The sequence below is a fragment of the Suncus etruscus genome, chromosome 14, assembly GCF_024139225.1.
Source record: "Suncus etruscus isolate mSunEtr1 chromosome 14, mSunEtr1.pri.cur, whole genome shotgun sequence".
NCBI lineage: Eukaryota > Metazoa > Chordata > Mammalia > Eulipotyphla > Soricidae > Suncus > Suncus etruscus.
The window spans coordinates 73,133,457-73,153,333 of NC_064861.1; the positions used below are offsets into that span (position 1 = coordinate 73,133,457).

The 19,877-nt window shown below is 55.3% G+C and overlaps 2 protein-coding genes across 2 annotated transcripts in view; one reads left to right on the top strand and one right to left on the bottom strand.

Annotated features, from left to right (window-relative positions):
• GCSH (glycine cleavage system protein H) overlaps positions 1–19,877 on the bottom strand; it is a 729,662-nt gene that overhangs the window by 167,872 nt on the left and 541,913 nt on the right. The window lies entirely within an intron of this gene.
• The window catches only part of CMIP (c-Maf inducing protein), a 139,928-nt gene continuing 120,761 nt past the window's right edge, over positions 711–19,877 (top strand). Inside the window, exon 1 of the mRNA XM_049786272.1 lies at positions 711–965. Within this exon, the coding sequence (XP_049642229.1) occupies positions 768–965 (198 nt within the window). The 5' untranslated portion in view covers positions 711–767. The remainder of the gene's footprint in view (positions 966–19,877) is intronic.

Consider the following 19,877-nt stretch of genomic DNA (forward strand, 5'->3'; position numbering starts at 1 on the left):
GTTGCCGCCGCGGCCGCCGCCGCCGCTGCTGCTGGGCCGCGCCTGGGGGGCCCCCTCGGCGGCCCCGCCCCGCCGCCGCTGCCGCCATTGACGTCAGAGGGGCGGGCACATGACCCCGCGGGGACCAATCGCGCGCGCGCCCCGCGGCTCCCGCAATCTCCGGAGTGGGGCGGCCGCGCTCGCACTCGCACTCGCGCGCGCACACACACACACACACACACACGCGCGCACACACGCACACAGACACAGACACACACACACGCTCGCCTGGCATCGCAGCGCCTCTCATCGCCTCGCCTCGCCTCGCCTCGCCTCGCCTCGCCTCGCATCGTCTCCCACGCTCGCCGCGCCTTGCACCCACCCGCCCACGCACCCGCGGACCCGCGAGCGAGCGGGCGGCGGGGCCCCGACACACGCACCCGCCGCCGCCGCCGCCGCCGGCATGTCGCGCCGCCGCTAGGACGAGGCCGCCCAGCCCCGCGCCCCGCGCCGCCCCGCACCCGCACCCGCGCCCGCCCGCGCCGGCCCCGGGCCCGCGCCCGCCCCCCGCCTGCCCGGGGGGTGGGGGGGCTTGGGCCGCCCGGCCGGGGGGCTCCCCCGACTGCCTGCGGCTGCCCGCCCCGGCCATGGAGCTGAGCGGCGGCGGCGGCGGCCCGGGCGGCGGCTCCTTGGGCGGCTCCTTGGGCGGCGGCGACCCGCGGCAGCTGGACGAGACCAAGCCGCTGCTGGCGGGCGACGCGCCGGGCCCCGACGCCCCCAGCGCGAAGATGGGCGCCGGGCCGTGCCGCCGGGCGCTGCTGCTGTGCAACGGCATGCGCTACAAGCTGCTGCAGGAGGGCGACATCCAGGTCTGTGTCATCCGCCACCCGCGCACCTTCCTCAGCAAGATCCTCACCTCCAAGTTCCTCCGGCGCTGGGAGCCGCACCACCTCACGCTGGCCGACAGCAGCCTGGCCTCCGCCACGGTGAGTCCGTCGGAGCCTGGACCCCCGATCGCCCCCACCGATCCCCTCGATCCGCGATCCCCGCGATCGCCCGCCTGCCCGGCCTCTGCTCTGCGAGCCTCGTCCCGGGCGCTGGGCCTGGCTTCCAGGACCCCCCGGGCGTCTTGTCTCTGCCCGGGCCGCGAGCCGGGCGCCCCCACAGGAAGCTTTTTGTTTAGAAACAAGGGCGCCCCGAGCCTGCGACGGACGGACGGACGCAGGGTGCCGGTGGGCATTCGGGGCTCCCCCAGCGCGCACCCCACCCGGCTTGTTTACTGTGCACCCGCCCGCCCGCCCAGGAGGTGTGAGTGATGTGATGCGAGTGTGAGTGCAGGAGAGTGAGTGAACCGTGAGTGGATGTTGTGCCTGGTGTGCGAGGGATGTGTGTTGGCTTGTGTGTGTGTATGGTTGTGGGATGGTGTGTGTTTGTAGTGTGTCTATTGTGTCTGCTGATGTGTAGGGCCGTGGGTGGTGTGGTTCATGCGTGAGATGTGTGTGTTGGATAGGTGTGTGTGTGGTGTGTGGTTCATGTGACATGCGGGTGGTGTGTGCTTTGGTGTGGGTTGTGTCTGATGTGTGTGTGTGCGTGCCTGTGCGTGCACGCGCCTGCTTTTCCACACCTGAGCCGGGGTGGCCTGCCTGGGAGAGGGTGTCGCGCTCGCTCGTGTGTGTCACAGCCGTGGCGTGGCGTGTGCGGACATTGCCCGGCGCCCATGTTCCCTTGGCAGTAGGTCCCAGGCTGTGACACACGCTCGGGGAATGGGGAAGGGGAAGAGTTGGCAAAGCCCAACCCCGGGCTTGGGTGCCCCCCTCCACAGAGCATGGGCCCCTGTGCCCAGGGTGAGGGTTCGATTTGCGAATCTGGGGCCCAGCAGCACCCTTATTTTCTCTGCTTTGGGCATGTTGGTGCAGTGTCTGCACACGGCTCCCCCACCCGGACTCGCAGGGGGCCGGGCCCGACTTCAGGCTGCTGCATGTTCCACCGCCTGGGCCTCGGCCTAAGGCCTTAGCTCTTCCTCTGGTGGGGGGCTGTCCAGAGCTCCCCAATTACCCAGATCCCACGAAGTCCCTGGGCTTGTTGGCCTTCTCTGTCATCTGGTTCTCGGACTCTTCACAGATGAGGGAGCTTAGAGGGGGGGTTGAAAATGGTTGAGTGGCTCAGACTGACCTGAGGGGGAAGGCAGCAAGTAACAGAGGTGTGAGGGGAAGCTTGCTTTGGGGGTGGGGCCCCTCACTTCCCCCCATTGCTCAAGTGGTGCAGAGAGAGAAAGGGAAGAGCGTGATGTTGTCGGCTGCTTCCCTTAGCAGAGGCCTTTGGGCGGCTGTATTGGGGGACACCTTTGTGACTGGGCCTCTGCAGAGAGGCCGTGCCCACTGAACCCACCTCCCAGCAGGATGCAATCTTAGGGATCTCTGGCAAGAGGAACCCCCAGCCCTGAAGAGTGGGCCACCAGAACACCTTAGAGTGCCTGTTGTCATGGTCCAGGGCCAGCCCAGTCTATGTCCTTAGATCTTGCTGAGGGGGCTTTTGGGGGTGATTTTGAGGTGACAGCTCTGCTCTGAGCCTGGCAGGGACTGCTGAGGGCAGGCCTGGCCTGGAGGTGGCCTCTAGGGCACAGGTGGGGCTGGGACAGCCACCCAGGACCTGGTCCCAGAGTGCAGCACCTGGTTGGTGTCCAGCCTTGGGGAGGCAGAAGCCCCGGGGTTTCCGTGCGGCTGGGCATTATGTAATGTGTCTGCCGTGCCTGGCCGCCCTGAGATAGGTGGATGGACGTGGTCCCGGCCCAGCCTCCACCTGCCCAGTCTGTTGCCTGGTAGGTCTCCCACGGGCCTCGGGCCTGTCGGGAAATGTGGGGCATCTCTCTGTACCCTCAGCCAGTGCTCAGGCACAGCCCAGCTCAGGACTGCCTGGGAAGAATCTGGTTGTGTTTCCTTCAGGAGCACGACTCGGGTCCATGTGTCCAGGACTTCCTTGTGGCTCCATCCAGGTACACCCCCTTGCTGCCTCGCCTGGGTGGTCCTACTGGGGAGATGGGCTCTGCAGCCATGTGCGCCCCCACCCTTCCCACAGGAAACTTTGTCTTGTTTGGGTCAGGTTGGAGCTTGCCCCTGGACTGTTCTCTGGCCGGTTACTGATTAAGTCCTTACGCAGCCGGCAGTGCCTGACGTGGCCACGACAGCACGGCCCGAACACGTAGAAACAAAGACGTGAACACCAAGCTGGCAACCTGGCAACCTGGCAAACTGGGGCCCCCCTCTCAGTGCTGGGGCTGGGAAGAGGACACATATGACCACACCTTCTTGCCACCTGCTCTGTCGGGGCCCTGACCCTGGACCTCCCCCACTGTTGTGCACCCAGGCTTCCTGTCTCCTGCTATCCACCCTCAGGCTGTCCCCAGCCATTTAGAAGCTGGAATCCATGTCGCTGTCCTGGTGTCTGGGTTGAATCCGATCACCTGCTGGACATGTGTGTCCCCTGGCAGTGGGCTTTGCCTGCAGGCTTTGTCCTCTTCCGCTGCAGATCGCAGCCACCTTTTCATGTCCTCGAAGGGTGGCTGCCGGCCCTGTCGTTTTTTGTGTTTGTTTTTTTTTTTATTCATTGACGGGGACAGGCTTGTGCAGGTGACAGGTACCTTCTGGGTTCTTGGGTCCAAATTTATCAGTTCGCCCCACTTGGCTGCTTGAAATGTAGCTGGGCTCTCTGTCACCGGGAGGAAAGAAGCCACCTTTTTGGGGGGGTTTTGTCTCTGGTTTGGTGCTCTCTTGGGCTTGTGGTAGGGGCAGCCTTCTTTGGAATTTGGCCCGAGGTGTTGGAAGTGCTGACGATGGCGGGGGTGAGGGGCTTGTGTGGTGTGGTGGGACAGGCGTCCCACCCCAGAATGGGGTTGCAGACCCGTGTGTGTGTGTGTGTGTGTGTGTGTGTGTGTGTGTGTGTTATCTCCTCTGTGCCCCAGGCGGCACGGCCAAGCGCCTTCCTTCCCGTCTTCCGTGTGTTTGATGTTTTCCGTGGCAGTTGGCAAACATGGGAGCTGCTCTGCTTCCAGTGACATTTGTCACAAGAAGGCTTCAGAGTCTATCAAATGTGTTTCCCAGATAAGTTGTCAGACTGGAGGCAGGGGTGGGCTGGGGTGAGGAGGGGGCAGAGCGGAAGAGACACCCAAGTTTTCTGGGAGCCTCACTCAGTCTGAAGTGCTTCAGTGGGGCATTTCCCTCACCTGCTGCCCTCTGAGATGCTCTTACTGGCTAGGTCCCATTGTGCCAGTGGAAGAGTTTCAATTCTGCCTCCTTGGAGCTGGGGCGCTTGAAGACCTTCCCCCCCCCAGCCCACAGAGGGTATGTTCATGGTGACTTTTGACTCTCAGCCAGTGATAATATCCACCGACAAAGCTGGCAGTGGGAAGGAGAGGGAGGGCATATTCTATGCTCTGTCTCTAACAAGCCTGAGGGAGACCCTGGTATGGAAGCCAGAGGGTGTCTCATGTCTAGTAGCCAGCAGGGCCCCTCATGGAGCGGATGGGTGCCCTGTTGGGATTTGGGCAGATAAGATGATAGGGTTATACCTTTGAGTGAGAGTTAGTGGATTTCTTTTTTTTTTTTTGGGTCAGACCCAGCGGTGCTCAGGGGTTACTCCTGGCTGTCTGCTCAGAAATAGCTCCTGGCAGGCACGGGGGACCATATGGGACACTGGGGTTCGAACCAACCACCTTTGGTCCTGGATCGGCTGCTTGCAAGGCAAACACCGCTGTGCTATCTCTCCGGGCCCTAGAGAGTTAGTGGATTTCTATAGGGCAGCCAGTAGTTCTCACTGTGGGGGTACAACTAATTCGTCTGTGCCTCTGGGCCTGGACTGGGCGCCCCATCTTCCTCACAGTGAAGCTATGACCATACCTTGATGGAAAATCTATCCCTGGCTGTTTGTTTCTCCATGGAATGGGGTCACCCTGCTGCATATGGAGGAGGGGGAGTGTTCGGGTGGTGCCTAGTTAAGTGACCAGCATAGAGTTGGGGTATGAATACAGGCGTTTTCCTGTGTGTGTGTTGAGCATTTCTCAGGGATCTATCCCTGTTGTTACTGTTTAAGACTGGGAAGTCTCCAGAGGGGAAAAAAACCCTCCATAATGAGCCTGCATTTGGGGCAATAGAGTATTGAGATGTGGTCTGAAGAATGGCCGAGGAATTATTGAAAGCAGGTAAGAAAAATAATTCCTCAGCGGGCAACAGTCTGTTTCTCTAGACACACACAAAGGTACACACAAACGCACGTATGTTTCTAATTGCAACAGTGATGTGCACTGGAAACCTGTGCACTCACACAGCATACATAGACTAGGAAGAAAGGTGAGGCATCTCTTCATGCTGTGCTCCAGTTCTAGCTGGCCCTGTACCTACCCCCTGTTGTTCTGAATCCTGGCTGAGCACCTGGGCATGTCCACAGAGCCACACCTCCTTGCACAAAGGCTCCGTGTTCGTGTCCTGGGGTTGCCCCCTGAGTTGCAAAGTTGACACATTGCCCCGTGTGTCTGTGGCCCGAGTGTGCTTTCCCCTAGCCCAGATATGTTCCCAGTGATGTTCACATGGGTCAACTTTTCCCATCACTGGGCCGTGTAGATTGGTCCCATTTGAGTTCATAGGCTACTTCCAGTTTTATTCAGTGTTGTTTCTTTTGGGGAGTGATTGTCATTTTTCTTTTTTAGGGGAAGCCTCCTGAGGGGAGCTCCGCTGGGCCTCAAAGCTACTCCTGGGTGTTTTGTTTTAGTTGTTTGGGTCACACCCCCCAATGTTAAGGTTTACTACTGACTTTGCATTCAAGGATCACTCCTACTTTGCCTCCTGCGGCCCCCAGGTGAATTGAGTTTGAGACCCCTGATCTAGAGAGACTGTGGAGGGCCAAGTGCTGCTTAGGTCCTGAGGTGCTCGGTGGTGCTGGGGATTGCAGAGTTGAGTTGTGCACCCCAACCTTATGCTCTCTCCCCACTGCCTTAAATTGTTTCTCTTTAGACCCTGTGTTCTGCTGACTTTGGGTGGGTTTTCAACTGTTTAGTCCCAGAGTACTTTGCAAAGAAAATAGATGGCCCCTCCCCAGGTGGGGGAGGTGGTACAGCCTGGGTTCCTGCAGCAGGTGCCCCACTAAGTGCTGAGCTCAGGAGTCAGACTGCCCTCTGCCCCCAGACCCTCCCAGGCCAAAGGAGGGTCCCCCAGGCCCAGAGTCTGTTTCCTGCCCCTGCAGAGAACAGCAGTTTGTCTCTGACTTCCTGCTTCCCCAGGATGGAAGAGAGGGGCGCCCTGCCCTGAGGCCGAAGAGGAAGCCAAGTCTCTTCCCAGCAGCTGGCTCACCACCCCAGACTTGCAGCAGAGCAAAGGGAGGGATGCACCTTTATTTTATTATATTTTATTTTTATTTTTGTTTATGGATCACACCTGGCAGCACTCACGTGTTACTCCTAGCTCTGTGTTCAGAAATTGCTCCTGGCAGGCTTGGGGGACCATATGGGATGCTGGATTCTGAACCATTGTTCATCCTGGATTGGCTTTCAAGGCAAACACCCTACCACTATGCTACCTCTCTGGCCCCAGGGATGCATCTTTTTTTTTTTTGGGGGGGGGGGTTTGGGCCACACCCATTTGACGCTCAGGGGTTACTCCTGGCTATGCGCTCAGAAATCGCCCCTGGCTTGGGGGAATCATATGGGACACCGGGGGATCGAACTGCGGTCCGTCCTACGCTTAGCGCTTGCAAGGCAGACACCTTACCTCTAGCGCCACCTTCCCGGCCCCAGGGATGCATCTTTTTTTTTTTTTTTTTTTTTTGGTTTTTGGGTCACACCCGGCGGTGCTCAGGGGTTACTCCTGGCTGTCTGCTCAGAAATAGCTCCTGGCAGGCACGGGGGACCATATGGGACACCGGGATTTGAACCAACCACCTTTGGTCCTGGATCAGTTGCTTGCAAGGCAAACGCCACTGTGCTATTTCTCCGGGCCCAGGGATGCATCTTTAAAAGGGAGCATCCTTATACCCAGAATCCTAGGCAGTGGGGCAAAGGGGATTACAGAGGCCCCCTTCGTCCTCATGTTCTGTTTCCAGAACAATCTACAATCAAAGCAAGAGTTTCATGTCAGGGTAGTGTCAGGGTAGTTGTGATGGGCTATGGGTTTGGCCATCAGACTATCTTTTCCATTCTGCCTCCAGGTGGTTCCTAGCAGCTTCTTAGCTCTGGGACATTTTTTGGTCTTGTTTTGTTTTGGGGCCACACCAGGGATTACTCCTGGCTTTGTGTTCAGGAATCACTCCTGGAGGTGCTCAGGGGAATCTATGGGATGCAGGGATTAAACTTGGGTTGGCTACCTGCCAGGCAAACACTCTTCTTGAAGTGCTATCTATCCTGTTCCCGATAGGTGGCCTTTAACGAGTCACTTGCCCACCATTCTTCTCTGTGACATCCGGGGTTCTGGGGATGTGATTTGAGCATGGGTGTCAGGGGTGGGGATGAGGGGGTGACCCTTCACCAAATCAGACCAGCCTTGTGGCTCTTTGCAGAAATGCATCCCTGGCTCTGGAGCCCTGATTGCTGGGGTATGCTGGGGTGTGATCCTCAGTTGTGTCAGCTGGAATCCCAGGAGAAGTAGAAACCCTCTAGGTGGGGCCAGGATTCCTGCTCTGTACCCATGGATCAGGGAAGAGGGTGGCAGGTGCAGAGTCTAGATGCTGATCCCCCAAGAAGGCTAGCATCTAGAAAATGCTCCCTCAAAGCCATTAGCTCAGGGCTGGAGAGATAGCATGGAGGTAGGGTGTTTGCCTTGCATGCAGAAGGACAGTGGTTTTAACTTCAGCATTCAATATGGTCCCCCGAGCCTGCCAAAAGCGATTTCTGAGCATAGAGCCAGGAGTAACCCCTGAGCGATGCCGGGTGTGACCCAAAAAACAAAAATAAAAACAAAAGCCATTAGAAAATATTCCCAAGCCCCCCACACTCCTGGGAGCTGATGCAGGGGCTGTGGAGTTTCTGCTCTGGCATCTTTGGGCTGTGTGTGTGTGTGTGTGTGTGTGTGTGTGTGTGATTTAGCCTGTAGACTTGTACACAGGTTTTCTAGTTATATCCTTTGTGTTATCTGGTTCTAGAATTTTGAACTTAGAAGTCATTAGAATTACACGTATGTATGTGTGATTGGGGGTAATGGCGAGTGGTTTATTGCCCAAAGACCATGACAGGGTGGGGATTTGAGCTAGCAATATCTGCCACCCAGTGCCTCCTGAGCTTCCTGGCTTTCCTTGCTCCCAGCTGCTCAGACATGACAGAGAGCAATTCCACAGCTGGGAGGGCATTTGCTTTGCACAGTTTTTTTTTTTTTTTTATTTTTTGGTTTTGGGGTCACACCTGGCAGCGCTCAGGGGCTACTCCTGGCTCTATGCTCAGAAATTGCCCCCGGCAGGCTAAGGGGATCATATGGGATGCCAGGATTCAAACCAACGTCCTTATGCATGCAAGGCAAATGCCCTACCACTGTACCATCGCTCCAGCCCCTCTTTGCACAGTGTTGACTTAGGTTCAATCTCCGGCATCCCTATGGTCTCCTGAGTCTGCCAGGAGTGATTTTTTTAGTTTAGAGCCAGGAGTAATCTCTGAGCATCGTCAGGTGTGACACTAAAACAAACAAACAAACAAACAAAAAAAGGGGGGTGAGGGAGACTCCCACACAGGGCAGGTCGAGGAAGCTTGTGCTCAGTAGGGTCTGGAGCCCCAGAGAGGGGCGTATGGGGCTCATAGGACTTGGGACAGGGTGAAGGAGGCTTCCTAGGGCAGGTGGTGGAGCCCAGCTGAGGTGGGATCCCAAGGAGAGGAGAGATAGTGTGGAATGTTTGGGTCAGTCTCTAGGTCCCTTGGACTCCTCAAAGCTCTAGAACTTATGTACAAGGTCTGGAGAGCTCCTCTCCTGTCCTGCCTCCCCACTTCCCCTTCTGGCTCCTTGCCCCTCCACCACGAAACTGATGGTGGACTCTGGCCATGGTGGGTCTCAGAGGCCTCCTCAACTGTGTGCTCTTGGCCCAAACTATGCTGCTCTTGGCCCTCTGGCCCTAGATTAGCCCCTGCTATTAGGGCTTTCCACAACCCCACACCAGGACCCCCTGGAGCATAGTTTGGAGAGGAGCAGTGGCCTGGTGAGTGGTTGGGTATTTTTCTGTGAGGACTCAGCCTGGAAGCCATGGAGAGGCAAGACCTGTATGACCCTGTCCTGAGCTTATACAGGCAAGACCTGTATGACCCTGTCCTGGGTTATTGGAGGTTCTTGGTACTTCTGGAGGGTGGACACTTCATCTCTCTCTCTCTCTCTCTCTCTCTCTCTCTCTCTCTCTCTCTCTCTCTCTCTTTGGTTTTTGGGTCACACCCAGCAGCGCTCAGGGGTTTCTCCTGGCTCTGCGCTCAGAAATCACCCCTGGCAGGCTCAGGGGACCATACAGATATGTGAAGATATGTGAAGGGGGTTCCTGAGGTTCGGACCTTTGCAGAGCAAGTGTTCTTAGTCACTGCTCTGAGGCAATGAGGCCCTTGGTTAGGGACAGGGCTTGTACTGTGCACATTCCTAGATGCCTCACTTGCAAAGAGAGTCCTCCTAGATTCTATGCTTGAACAGTGAGTGCTTGTGGGTGCTGTGTTTACAGAGTGAGTGCTTCCAGGTACTGTGCTTGCAGAGTGAGTACTCCCAGGTATTGTCATTATAGAGTTAGTGCTCCAGATACTATGTTTAGTGCTCATAGAGTGAGCACTCCCAGGTACTGTGCTCTTTTTTTTTTTTGTTTGTTTGTTTGTTTTTGGGTTACACCCAGCCCAGTGGTGTTCAGGGGTTACTCCTGGCTCTGCACTCAGAAGTTGTTCCTGGCAGGCTTGGGGGACTATATGGGAAACCAGGAATTGAATCACTGTCTGTTCTGGGTTGGCTGCTTCCAAGGCAAATGCTCTACCGCTGTGCTATATCTCTGGCCACCTTCCTCCCCGAAATTTTGCTCTTAAAGTGAGTGCTCCCAGGTAGCTCCTTGCAAGGTGAGTGCTCTAAGGGATTGTGTTGGCAAAGCCAAACCTACTCTTTGCTGTCAAAGGGCCCTCAGCTAAGTTGGGATACAGTACAGCCTTGATGCCCCTGTCTTTTGTAGGGAGGAAGAAAGACTTAGAAGAGACACATCTGGAATGAAACTGGGGGACAGTGGGTGAAAAGAGAGTGGTTGGGCAGGTGAGTTGGGCCAGAGTGGCAAGTGGCAGCACCCCAGGAAGTCAAGATGGGGCAGACTCACTCCCTGGAGCTGGGCCCCCAGGTTGCTAGATTCCCCAGACTCCATTTGAGCTGGAGGTTACCTCATAGTTGTTCAGGCAGGCGGGCTGCCCTGAAATGGAAGCTTCTTGGGGGCAGGTGTCCAAGTCATCTGAGCCACAGTTGGCTGCTCGCTGAGTGCCCACCTTGTCCTATTGGGGATAGTCAGGCAGGGCCTTCAACAGAGGGATGGGTGAAGCTGCCACTGCTTGGTTGAATAGGCTACGCTAGTGAGATTCAGGCCCTGCCCAGGAGCGCAGAGCCTCTCTTCAGTTTGCACAGGGCTGGATGGGCCCACCCCACCCGGTGCCTGGCCTGTCTCTAACCTCAGCTCAGAACCAGGCCTGGAGGTGTGTGCCTGCAGCCGGGAGGGGGCCCAGCTCTACTGAAGTTGGGGCTACCTGGCCTGGGATTCCCTCGCCTGAAATCCTCTTCTTGCAGGACTGGTGGCAGGCCCTGCCTAGCCCGGGTGCTCCTGGGAAGGTGGCACCCCTGGCCGCTGGGCACCCGCAGACTCGGAGGGAGGGTGGAGTGTTGCTTTGTGTGTGCAGCCGGGCCTCTGCCCCAGGGCAGTGGGGGCAGGGCTCCCCGCAGTAGGAAAGGGGAACAATGGCTTGTTGACGTCGGGACTGTTGCTCCGCTGGGTTCATGTTTCACGACCCCGTGACTGGGGCTTGCTTGGCTTTTGGGGGTGGGAAAAAACGAAAGCTCTTGAATCATCCCAGCAGGCCGAGGCGAGGCCCGCCAGCAGCTGGGCCAGACCCGGTGTGTGTATGTGTGTGTGACTGTGTGTGTGTGTGTGGGGGGGGGGGTGCAGCTCAGGCCCATCAAATGGCTTCCATGCTCATTTGTTGCCCCCAAATCTCACACCAGTCTTTATGGGTGCCCTTGACTGATTGGGCAACTGAAGCTCATGCAGGGTCGTCCTCCCTCACCACCCCGCCCTCCCATGGCTCAGGATGGAATTCTTGGGTCTGATGCTGTGAGGCTGCTTAGAGAAGGATTGGAACCCGGGTCCCAGCGGGTGGGTCTGGAAGGGCTGGTTGGAGGTTTTGCTTCCATCTGCTCCTCCCGGTGGCCTTGGGGGCCTTGCTCCCTGCCCTACCCTCAGCCTGTGCCCTCCACCATCTCCTTTACAGACTACCCCAGGACTAGGGAGGGACTCATGAGGAGGAAGATAGGTCTCCAAATCCCTCCTCCCAGAAACCGCCCCCAGGAACATTTTGACTCTTGTGTTTCCTGGCCTCATCCTGAGGTGGGGACTCTCCTGAGACTTTTTGCTTGGGCGGGGTGAAGGCCCCTTTATGTCCACATCGAATACCCCAGTCTTCACTGCTGGTTCCCACAGCAGCAAACACAATCCCCCACATTTTTTTTTTTGTTTTTGCTTTTTGGGCTTCATCCGGTGACGCTCAGGGGTTACTCCTGGCTATTTGCTCAGAAATCGCTCCTGGCTTGGGGGACTGTATGGAACTCGGGGTGGGGGGATCCAACTACTCTCTGTCCTACGTTAGCGTGTGCAAGGCAAAATGCCCCACGTGCGCCACCACTCTGTCCCCACAATCCCCCACATTGAAGCTCCCTGTAAAGTCAGTGTTGTGTACCTGACTGGGGGCTGCTGGCTGACCAGTAGTAACAGTAACTACTAATCACAGTAAAGGGCAGGGTGCGTGACTTCTACAGAACTTGGCGGTGTGGGTGCTGGAGGGGCCCAGATCTCTGTGTGGGGCATCTGGGAGGGAAGTCCCCTTAGGACTTTAATTCCTCTTGGGCAGCCTTGTTGGACCTCTCATGACTCAGCTGATGGAAGCCAGTAGGGAAGCATGAAGTGAACGCTGGGCACTGGGAGATGGCCTGGTTCCTGGGGTTGGAGACGCTACACAAGCCAGAGGCTGGGTCTGTTCTGGTACCGCTGAACTCTGTCAGGGACGATTCCCTGGGAATAACTCCCAAGGCTGTCAGTGTGGCTCCAAAGTTAGCACTAAAGCGTGTGTGTGTGTGTGTGTGTGTGTGTGTGTGTGTGTGTGTGTGTGTGTGTGTACACAAAACTTTTTTTTAATCTTTCACCTTATTTTTATTTTGGGGGGGGTAGTGTATAAAGCAGAGGGGCGGGTTGTCCTGGGGGCCTCTGCTTTCCCCCTCACTGCCCTGGTGTTCCTGTTCTGTGTTTAGAAACTGGTTGCATCACATCTGCAGCAGAGTAGCTTCTGGAGAAGTCTGGAAGTCTTTGGGAAGGTTTGGGGGTGGGTGTTAGTTCCCCAAAGGGTTGGTAAAGGTCCTTGAGGCACCTCAGTCCCCACCTGGCCGCTGGGGTGCCAGAAGGGGCACTTCACCCTCATAGGCTGAGACCGACATCTGTATGTAGTCCATCTTCCAACAGAAACTTCCTGAAGACAGGCTCACTTTCCCTGGGATCCCCAGGTCAGGACAGAGTTGAATAAGGCCACTTGAGGAGCCCTGCAGGCATCACAGCAGGGTAGGACTATATAGAACAGCACCCCCCGACTGTGCCCCATTTTTTCTGGTAGTCTGGAGGACCTGGGATGTGTCTATGGGAGGTGCCTCAACCTTGGGCCTGGATTGTACTTCATTCCCATGCCTCCCTCAAGATACCCCCTCATGTCACCTCTGTGGAGGAAGAGCATCAAAAAAACCAGCCACACTCTGGAGGATTTGGATGTTATTGGTGGTTTTCCCTTTAGCTTTCAGCAGCTGTGCTTGGGAAATAAGATTCGGATCTCAGAAAATAGGATTTTAAAAACAAAATTGAAAGGTATTTTTATTTTCTCAATGATATTGCCCCTGACACAGGCCCAGGATGTCCATGGCAGCCTCTAGGTACAGCTCTCTTTTCTCTCCAATCTCTGCCTTCAGTCTGCTGTGACCTCAGTGTCCCGCTGAGATGGAAAGCCCCCCATCCTCCCCGTTCTTGTGATCCAGCACCCTGTCCCAGCCTGGCTGCTGTCCCTGTAGAACTGGGCACCCAGCCTTCTGTAGAGCAGGATCCTCTCAGGGCTGGAGGTTTGTGGGGCCCCACCTGGGAGGGCCATATTCTCCAAGAGTTGTCTTCCCACCCTTCCTCCACAGGCTCTGAACCCCCTCCTCTGAGCCACAGGTTCTCCACCCACTGGCTTCTGTGGCCTCAGGCATTCGGTGGATTTGGTCAGGGTGTTCTGAGACAGTCCTGGGCTCTTCCTACTGGGACCCCTACCCCAGACTTTTGTGACAGCAACCTGCGCTCCAGGGGGGAGGGAATAGCCATGTCTGTACCCAGGACAGTTGTCCCCTCCCAGATACCCTCCAAATACTCAGCAGGGTAGAATGCAGGGTGCTTTTCAGGGCCCCTTTGTGGCCGCTTCCATTTTCTCCAAGCTCTGTGCCTGCCACCTGTTGTTGCTACTGCCGGTTTGGGACTCGCCTCAGAGCCTCTTCCCCCAGGAAGTCCTCCAGGGCCAGAGAGGCTGAGGGCTGCCTTCTGAACATCTGCCATGCAGAGGGGGCCTAGGGCCAAGGGACCAAACAGGACACGGTGCCAGTGCTGGCTTTGTTCGAGCGAGGAAACTGAGGCTGAAAAAGGTGGTCTGAGCCCCCCTGAAGCGCCATGTTGCTGACTGACCAGCACTCACTACTCTGCCTGGTGCTATGGGGCGTCTGGCCAGGCTTGCAGCAGCGGCTGGGCCGCTTTCCACTTCCTCCCATGTGGCAGGGCTGCGTGCACCAAGCCTGCAGGCCAGGCCAGGCTCAGCTCAGCTGGGCTGCTGTTGGAAAATGTTACTCTGTTTTCCCCTTTTTCATTCTCCCCATCCCCCTTAAAAATCAAACCAAAACACAGAACACAACAACTGTATAATTAGAATCAGAGGTGCCCCAGCTTGGAAGAGACCCTGCAGGTCTTGGGTCCTGGGAGGGAAGTAACTGACGCACGTGCTACCGCCCTCTCTGCCTGGCCCCTGGCAGGCATTACCAATCCACCACTGCACGCATAGGCCCTTCCTGGCCCCAGACAGCTCCTGTTAGTCAGCTGTGGCTGGTATGCCACAGGGATCCTGGGGCCCAGGGCATTCTTTAGGTAACCCTGGGTGGCATTGGGGTGGTGGGGACCTTGCCCATACCAGGGGAGAAGCTGTTCCAGATAACTTGGGCTAAAATTTGATATGGGAACATAATGGTTGGTACTGGGGAGTGGACCTGGTTTGTTGTTTTGTTTTGTTTTCCACTGAATTGGAATTTCAGTTCTGCCTCTCACCCATGGCAACTTTGGGCAAAACATCTTCTCTGTTCCTGGGGCCATGCTTGTTGGTTTGTTTGTTTACTTATTTATTTATTTTTGAGCCTGACCTATGAAACCAGAAAGGATAGTCAGCTGGGGTTGGAGGATAGAGGAACCCCAGAAGTTAGCTTGGCAGCCAGCGGAAGTGGATGGTGTGTGTGTGTGTGTGTGTGTGTGTGTGTGTGTGTGTGTGTGTGTCTGTGTCTGTGTGTGTGTCTGTGTCTGTGTGTCTGTCTGTGTCTGTGTGTCTGTGTCTGTGTGGTATATGAGAGAGGCATCTTTGGGCACAGCAATGTGCAGTTCATGAGGCCTCTGTCCCCATCTTGGGGAGGAAGGACCAGGGGAAGTCCTGCTGGTTTTGGGGCACTCTTTAGCTTTTTTTCCTTCCTTGGGCTCCCTCTGATTCTGCTGTTGGGTTTGATGGCCAGTGAGCCTGTTAGCCAGTCTCTACAAAGTCGGCAGGTTGGAACGCGCCCATTGATCAAAGCTGTAGTCTTCTGGGTCTTAGACTAGCCTCTTGAAAATTCTACCAGCTGGGGCCAGAGTGATAGCACAGTGGTAGAGCATTTCCCTTGCACATGGCCGACCTGTCATGGACTTGGGTTTGATCTTCGGCATTCCATATAGTCTCCTGAGCCTGCCAGGAGTGATTTCTGAGTGCAGAGCAAGGAATAACCCCTGATTGCTGCCAGGTGTGGCCCAACCCCCCTCCCCAATAAATAAAGTGTTGAAAATCCTACCAGGGAATTGGAGCTATGGTCCAGTGCGTAGTGTGCTTTCCTTACATCTGATTGACCCAGACTGGATCCCTGGCACCATATATACTCTGACCACAGCTGTCAGGAGCAATCTTTGAACACAGAGCCAGGACTAAGCCCTGAGCACTGCCATATTTGGCCCAAAGACCCGCTTCCTGTTTTTAATTTTTTTTTTTTTTTTTTTTTTTTTGGTGTTTTTGGGCCACACCCGGCAGCACTAAGAAGTTACTTCTGGGTTTGTACTTAGAAATCACTCCTGGGGGCTGGAGAGATTGCATGGTACCAGGTAGGGCATTTGCCTTGCATGCAGAAAGATGGTAGTTTGAATCCTGGCATTCCATATGATCCCCTGAGCCTGCCAGGAGCGATTTCTGAGTGTAGAGCCAAGAGTAACCCCTGAGCGCTGCTGTGTGTGGCCCAAAACAAACAAACAAACAAACAAACAAACAAAAGAAATCATTCCTGGCAGGCTCCGGGGACCATATGGGATATGAGGGATCGAACCAGGGTCAGTCCTGGGTCAGCCGTGTGCAAGGCAAAGCCTTACCACTGAGCTATCGCTCCAGCCCCTGTTTTTCATTTTTTAGTTTTGGTCACATCTGGTGGCCCTCAGGGATTACTTCTGGCTCTGCACTCAAAAGTCACTTCTGGCAGGTTTGGGGGATCCTATGTTGGTGATTGAACTCAGGTTGGCTGCATGCTAGGCAAATGCCCTGCCCTCTCTGCTGTGCTATCACTCTGGTCCCTCAATTTGTTTTAAAGAAAGGAAAAATTTCACTCAGGCACCCTTCCTTTGGCAGAAGGGCAACAAGACTACCTCATGACATTTGGTGTCTGGGGCCTGGGGATGTGACGCACAGTAGCTCTGCACATGTGAGGCCCTGTGTTTGATCCCTAGCATTGATCTCCCCTTCCCCCACCCTTCGTACATTTTAGCATCTGCATTTGTGGAGATTGGCTCCTTCCACCTTATGATACAGTCCAGGTGCCTGTGATATTCGCCAGCAGAAATGGAACTTTGGTCCGGAAATAAACATGTAAATGATTTAAAAAAAAAAAAAGTCACATTGTGCCTGAAAGATCAAGGTTTCTGGCCAGAGAGGCTTGTCGGACGGGCACTGGACTTTATCATGCAACCTTTTCTCCTTGCTGGGGCCGTGTTTAGTCTTGGCTGTGGGAAAGCCGTTTACTTGCCCCCAGTCTGGAGTTTCAAGGCTGGCCCCCTCCTGTCCCTCCACTATTGGAAGCTGGAGAACAGTCCTGTTCCCTGTGATAAGGCAGAGTGTATCACCCAGCTGAAACGTGTGGGACACTGCCTGGGTCCATAAGGCATAGGGTGGCCTGTTGGGGGACCCCTGCCTGGCTCACAGTGTCATCTGGGGCCCCCTCAGCTTCTCTGGGCTGGAGAGTTGGGGGGGATAGTATGACCACTGGTGGTCCCTGGTAGTCAAGGATAAAGTCAGTCTCCTATAGTATCCCAGTGGTCCTTGGTGGATCCCAAACTCCTCAAGAGCCTGGTGCATGGAACGGGGTAAGGGAAGAGGCAGCCTTCAGGAACAGACCAGCATCTAAGGGCAGGGACCTGAGGATGGGGAGACATCAGGGCTTCAGGGAGACTTCAGCCAGTGACTTCCCTTCCGCACCAGACCCCCTTTCATGGTTGAGTTGGCTTTGGACCCCTGGGAAAGGGCCTCAGTACTTGAGTTTCCCTCTGCATCTTGGACTCTTAACCAAGTGCATCTTTTTGAGCCTCACTGTGAAGCATCATTTCAGTAACAGGGGAGAAAGGTTTTCATGGCCCGTTTCAGATCCATCTAGCTGCCTGTCTTATATCTTTTTGTTTGTGTAGCTGTCCAGCTATTTATATGTTTATTTACTGTCTTTTTTTGTCTTCGAAAATCTTTTTTTTTTAATTGAATCACCATGAGTTACAAAGTTAGAAAGATACTCATAATTTGATACTCATAAGGTACTCATAAGATACTCATAAATTTCAGGCATACAAGGTGCCCAACACCAGTCCTTTCACTGGTGTCCCTTACCCTCCACCATTTTCTCCAGTTTCCCCCTCTCCCCAAGAACTTCTTCCCACTGCCTCTGTGGCAGACACTTTCCTCCTCCACCATGTTTTCTTCCCTAACTAATGCCCCCACCCCAGAGGTGTGCTTCCATCTCCTTTTTTCTCTTGTGGTGCTGAGGGTCAAATTCAGGGCCTTGTAGATGCAAACAAGGTTGCTCCCCCAGCCCCAGATCTTTAGTTCAGATTCAGACCCTGAATCTTGCTGACATGATATTTCTGGACTATTGAATACGTGTGTGTGCGAGCACACATGCGTGGTGTCTCCCATGACTCGACTCTCAACGACACGTTGGGGGACACTGAGTCAGTTGTGTTTCCAGCTGGGAATGAATGGCCAGGCGGGATGTGATAACGGGATCTACCAGTTCTGGGGCACCTGCTCATACCTGTGCCTGTGACCACATCGCATCCTGGCAACCACCCCCATGTGTCACCAGGGACTGGACAGCTTGCCAGAGCTTCTAGTCACCTGCTGGTCTGATGACACATGATTTTTTCCCCTAAGCCTCCTGGTTTATCCTGATGGTGTCTACAGGACTTTTTCAGGGTGTTCTGTTTTGTTGGTCCCCTCCCATGCAAGAGTCAGCTGAAGAGGTTGGGGAGATGATGTGGGGGTCAGGGTGCTGACCTGGCACCACATAGGCTCCATTGAGCACTGCCAGGAGGGATAAGTCCCGAGCACCTCTGGGTGTGGCCTAAGCCCTGCTCTAGCCTTCCAATAAAAGGACAAGTGATCAAAGGGCTTGGAGGGTTCTGTTCCCCCCTAGGCTTGCCAGATGGCCCTAGCCCTGTCCCCAGCCTAGATGGCTGTGGAGATGAGGGTGCTGTGAGGATTCAGGACCCAGTCAGGCTTACTTAGGAAAACTGAGCTGATCGGTTCTCATAGGTGTCACTGAGTTGTATGGAGGACTCAGTCATGACCTGGAGACATGCCTGCTTGCACCTTTCTAGGACTCTTCTGTTAAAGATCTGTGCAGTGTAGGGCCTGGCAAGAGCCTGGATTCTGGAGTTGCATACAGGCTTCTTGCCTCCTTGCTTCCCTTACCCAGCAGAACATGGTGATTTTAGAGAAACGTGGGGGATGGCATGAAAGTGCACCTTAGCGCCTGAGGACAGGATTTAACACGCTTGCTTTGCCTGCCTCTGACCATGATTCCATCCTGGCACCACTTAGGATCTCCCAAGTACCAGCTGGGGTCATCTCTGAGCTCAGAACCAGGCGTAAGCACTGCTGGGTATGCCCTTCCCTGTTCCCCTCCAAAAAATAAAAGAAAATCTTATCTTGTCCCCTCTCATTTTTTCTTATTTCAATCCATTGAGGGGCCAGAGAGAAAGCACAGAGGTAGGGAATTTGCTTTGCATGCAGCCAAACCAGGATGGATGGTGGTTCAAATCCCGGCATCCCATATGGTTTCCTGTGCCTGCCAGGTGCGATTTCTGAGTGCAGATCCAGGAGTAGCCCCTGAGCGCTGCCGGGTGTGACCCCCCCAAAAAAAAGCAAAAAAAGAAAAAAAATCCATTGAGAGTGAAGCGAACCAGGGCCTGTTCTTGCCCTCTTGGGATGTGAGTGGTCACTGGGCTGAACCCCAGTTCTGCCACATGCCATCAATGATCTTTGGGAAGCCTGAAGGGTTTTTTGGGGGCCGTTGCAGCCCAGCATACCAGACCATCTCTTCCCTCAGACTCTGGGGCCAAGTCAGATGCTCTCCTGCCTGGGAATGGGAACCAAAGCAGCAGCCCTGAAAGAAACCCTTGTTCCGCCCCCTGCCAGAGCGGGTGCTGTCGCCAGCCTGGTCCAGGGGCTGTGCCAGCCGGATGTCCACTGCCCTCGGCTTGGCGCGGGTGGGACCAGTGACTCCTAGTGAGGTGATGGGGCAGACTGGGCAGGCAGGAAGTGAGGTGAACCTGTGGACACCCCTGTATGGCCTCCAGCTGTGGAGCCTGATGAGGTCAGGAGGGTGCTTGGGCCTTGTGTGCCAACGCATGTACCTAGAACCTGGCTTATTAGGGGAGAGAGGGACGATGACATCCCCATGGTTCTTCCCTCCAGGACCTGGCCTGTGGAAGGGGAAGATTTGTATCCGCAGAAATGCTATTAGGGGAGTTGGAGAGATAGCACAGTGGTAGGGCATTTGCCTTGCAAGCGGCCGACCCAGGACCAATAATGGTTCGAATCCCAGCAACCCATGTGGTCCCCCATGCCTGCCAGGAGTAACCCCTGAACGTCACCGGATGTGGCCCAAAAACCAAAACAAAAAAAAAAAAAGACCCAGAGTTCAGGTTTGGAAAGGAGGCGGTTAGTGTTGCTCTCCAGGCCTTGTTCTTTTTCATCCTCATTTGAGGCTCCAGTGGGGCCTCTGGGTGTTGAGCAGCCACTCAGGGGGACCTTTTTGCTCTCCCTAAGTCTGAAAACACAAGGGGAGGTCTTTGGGGTTGGGGAGAGAGGCTTGGCCCCTCTCAGTTCCTGTTTTGGAGACTAGCTAGAA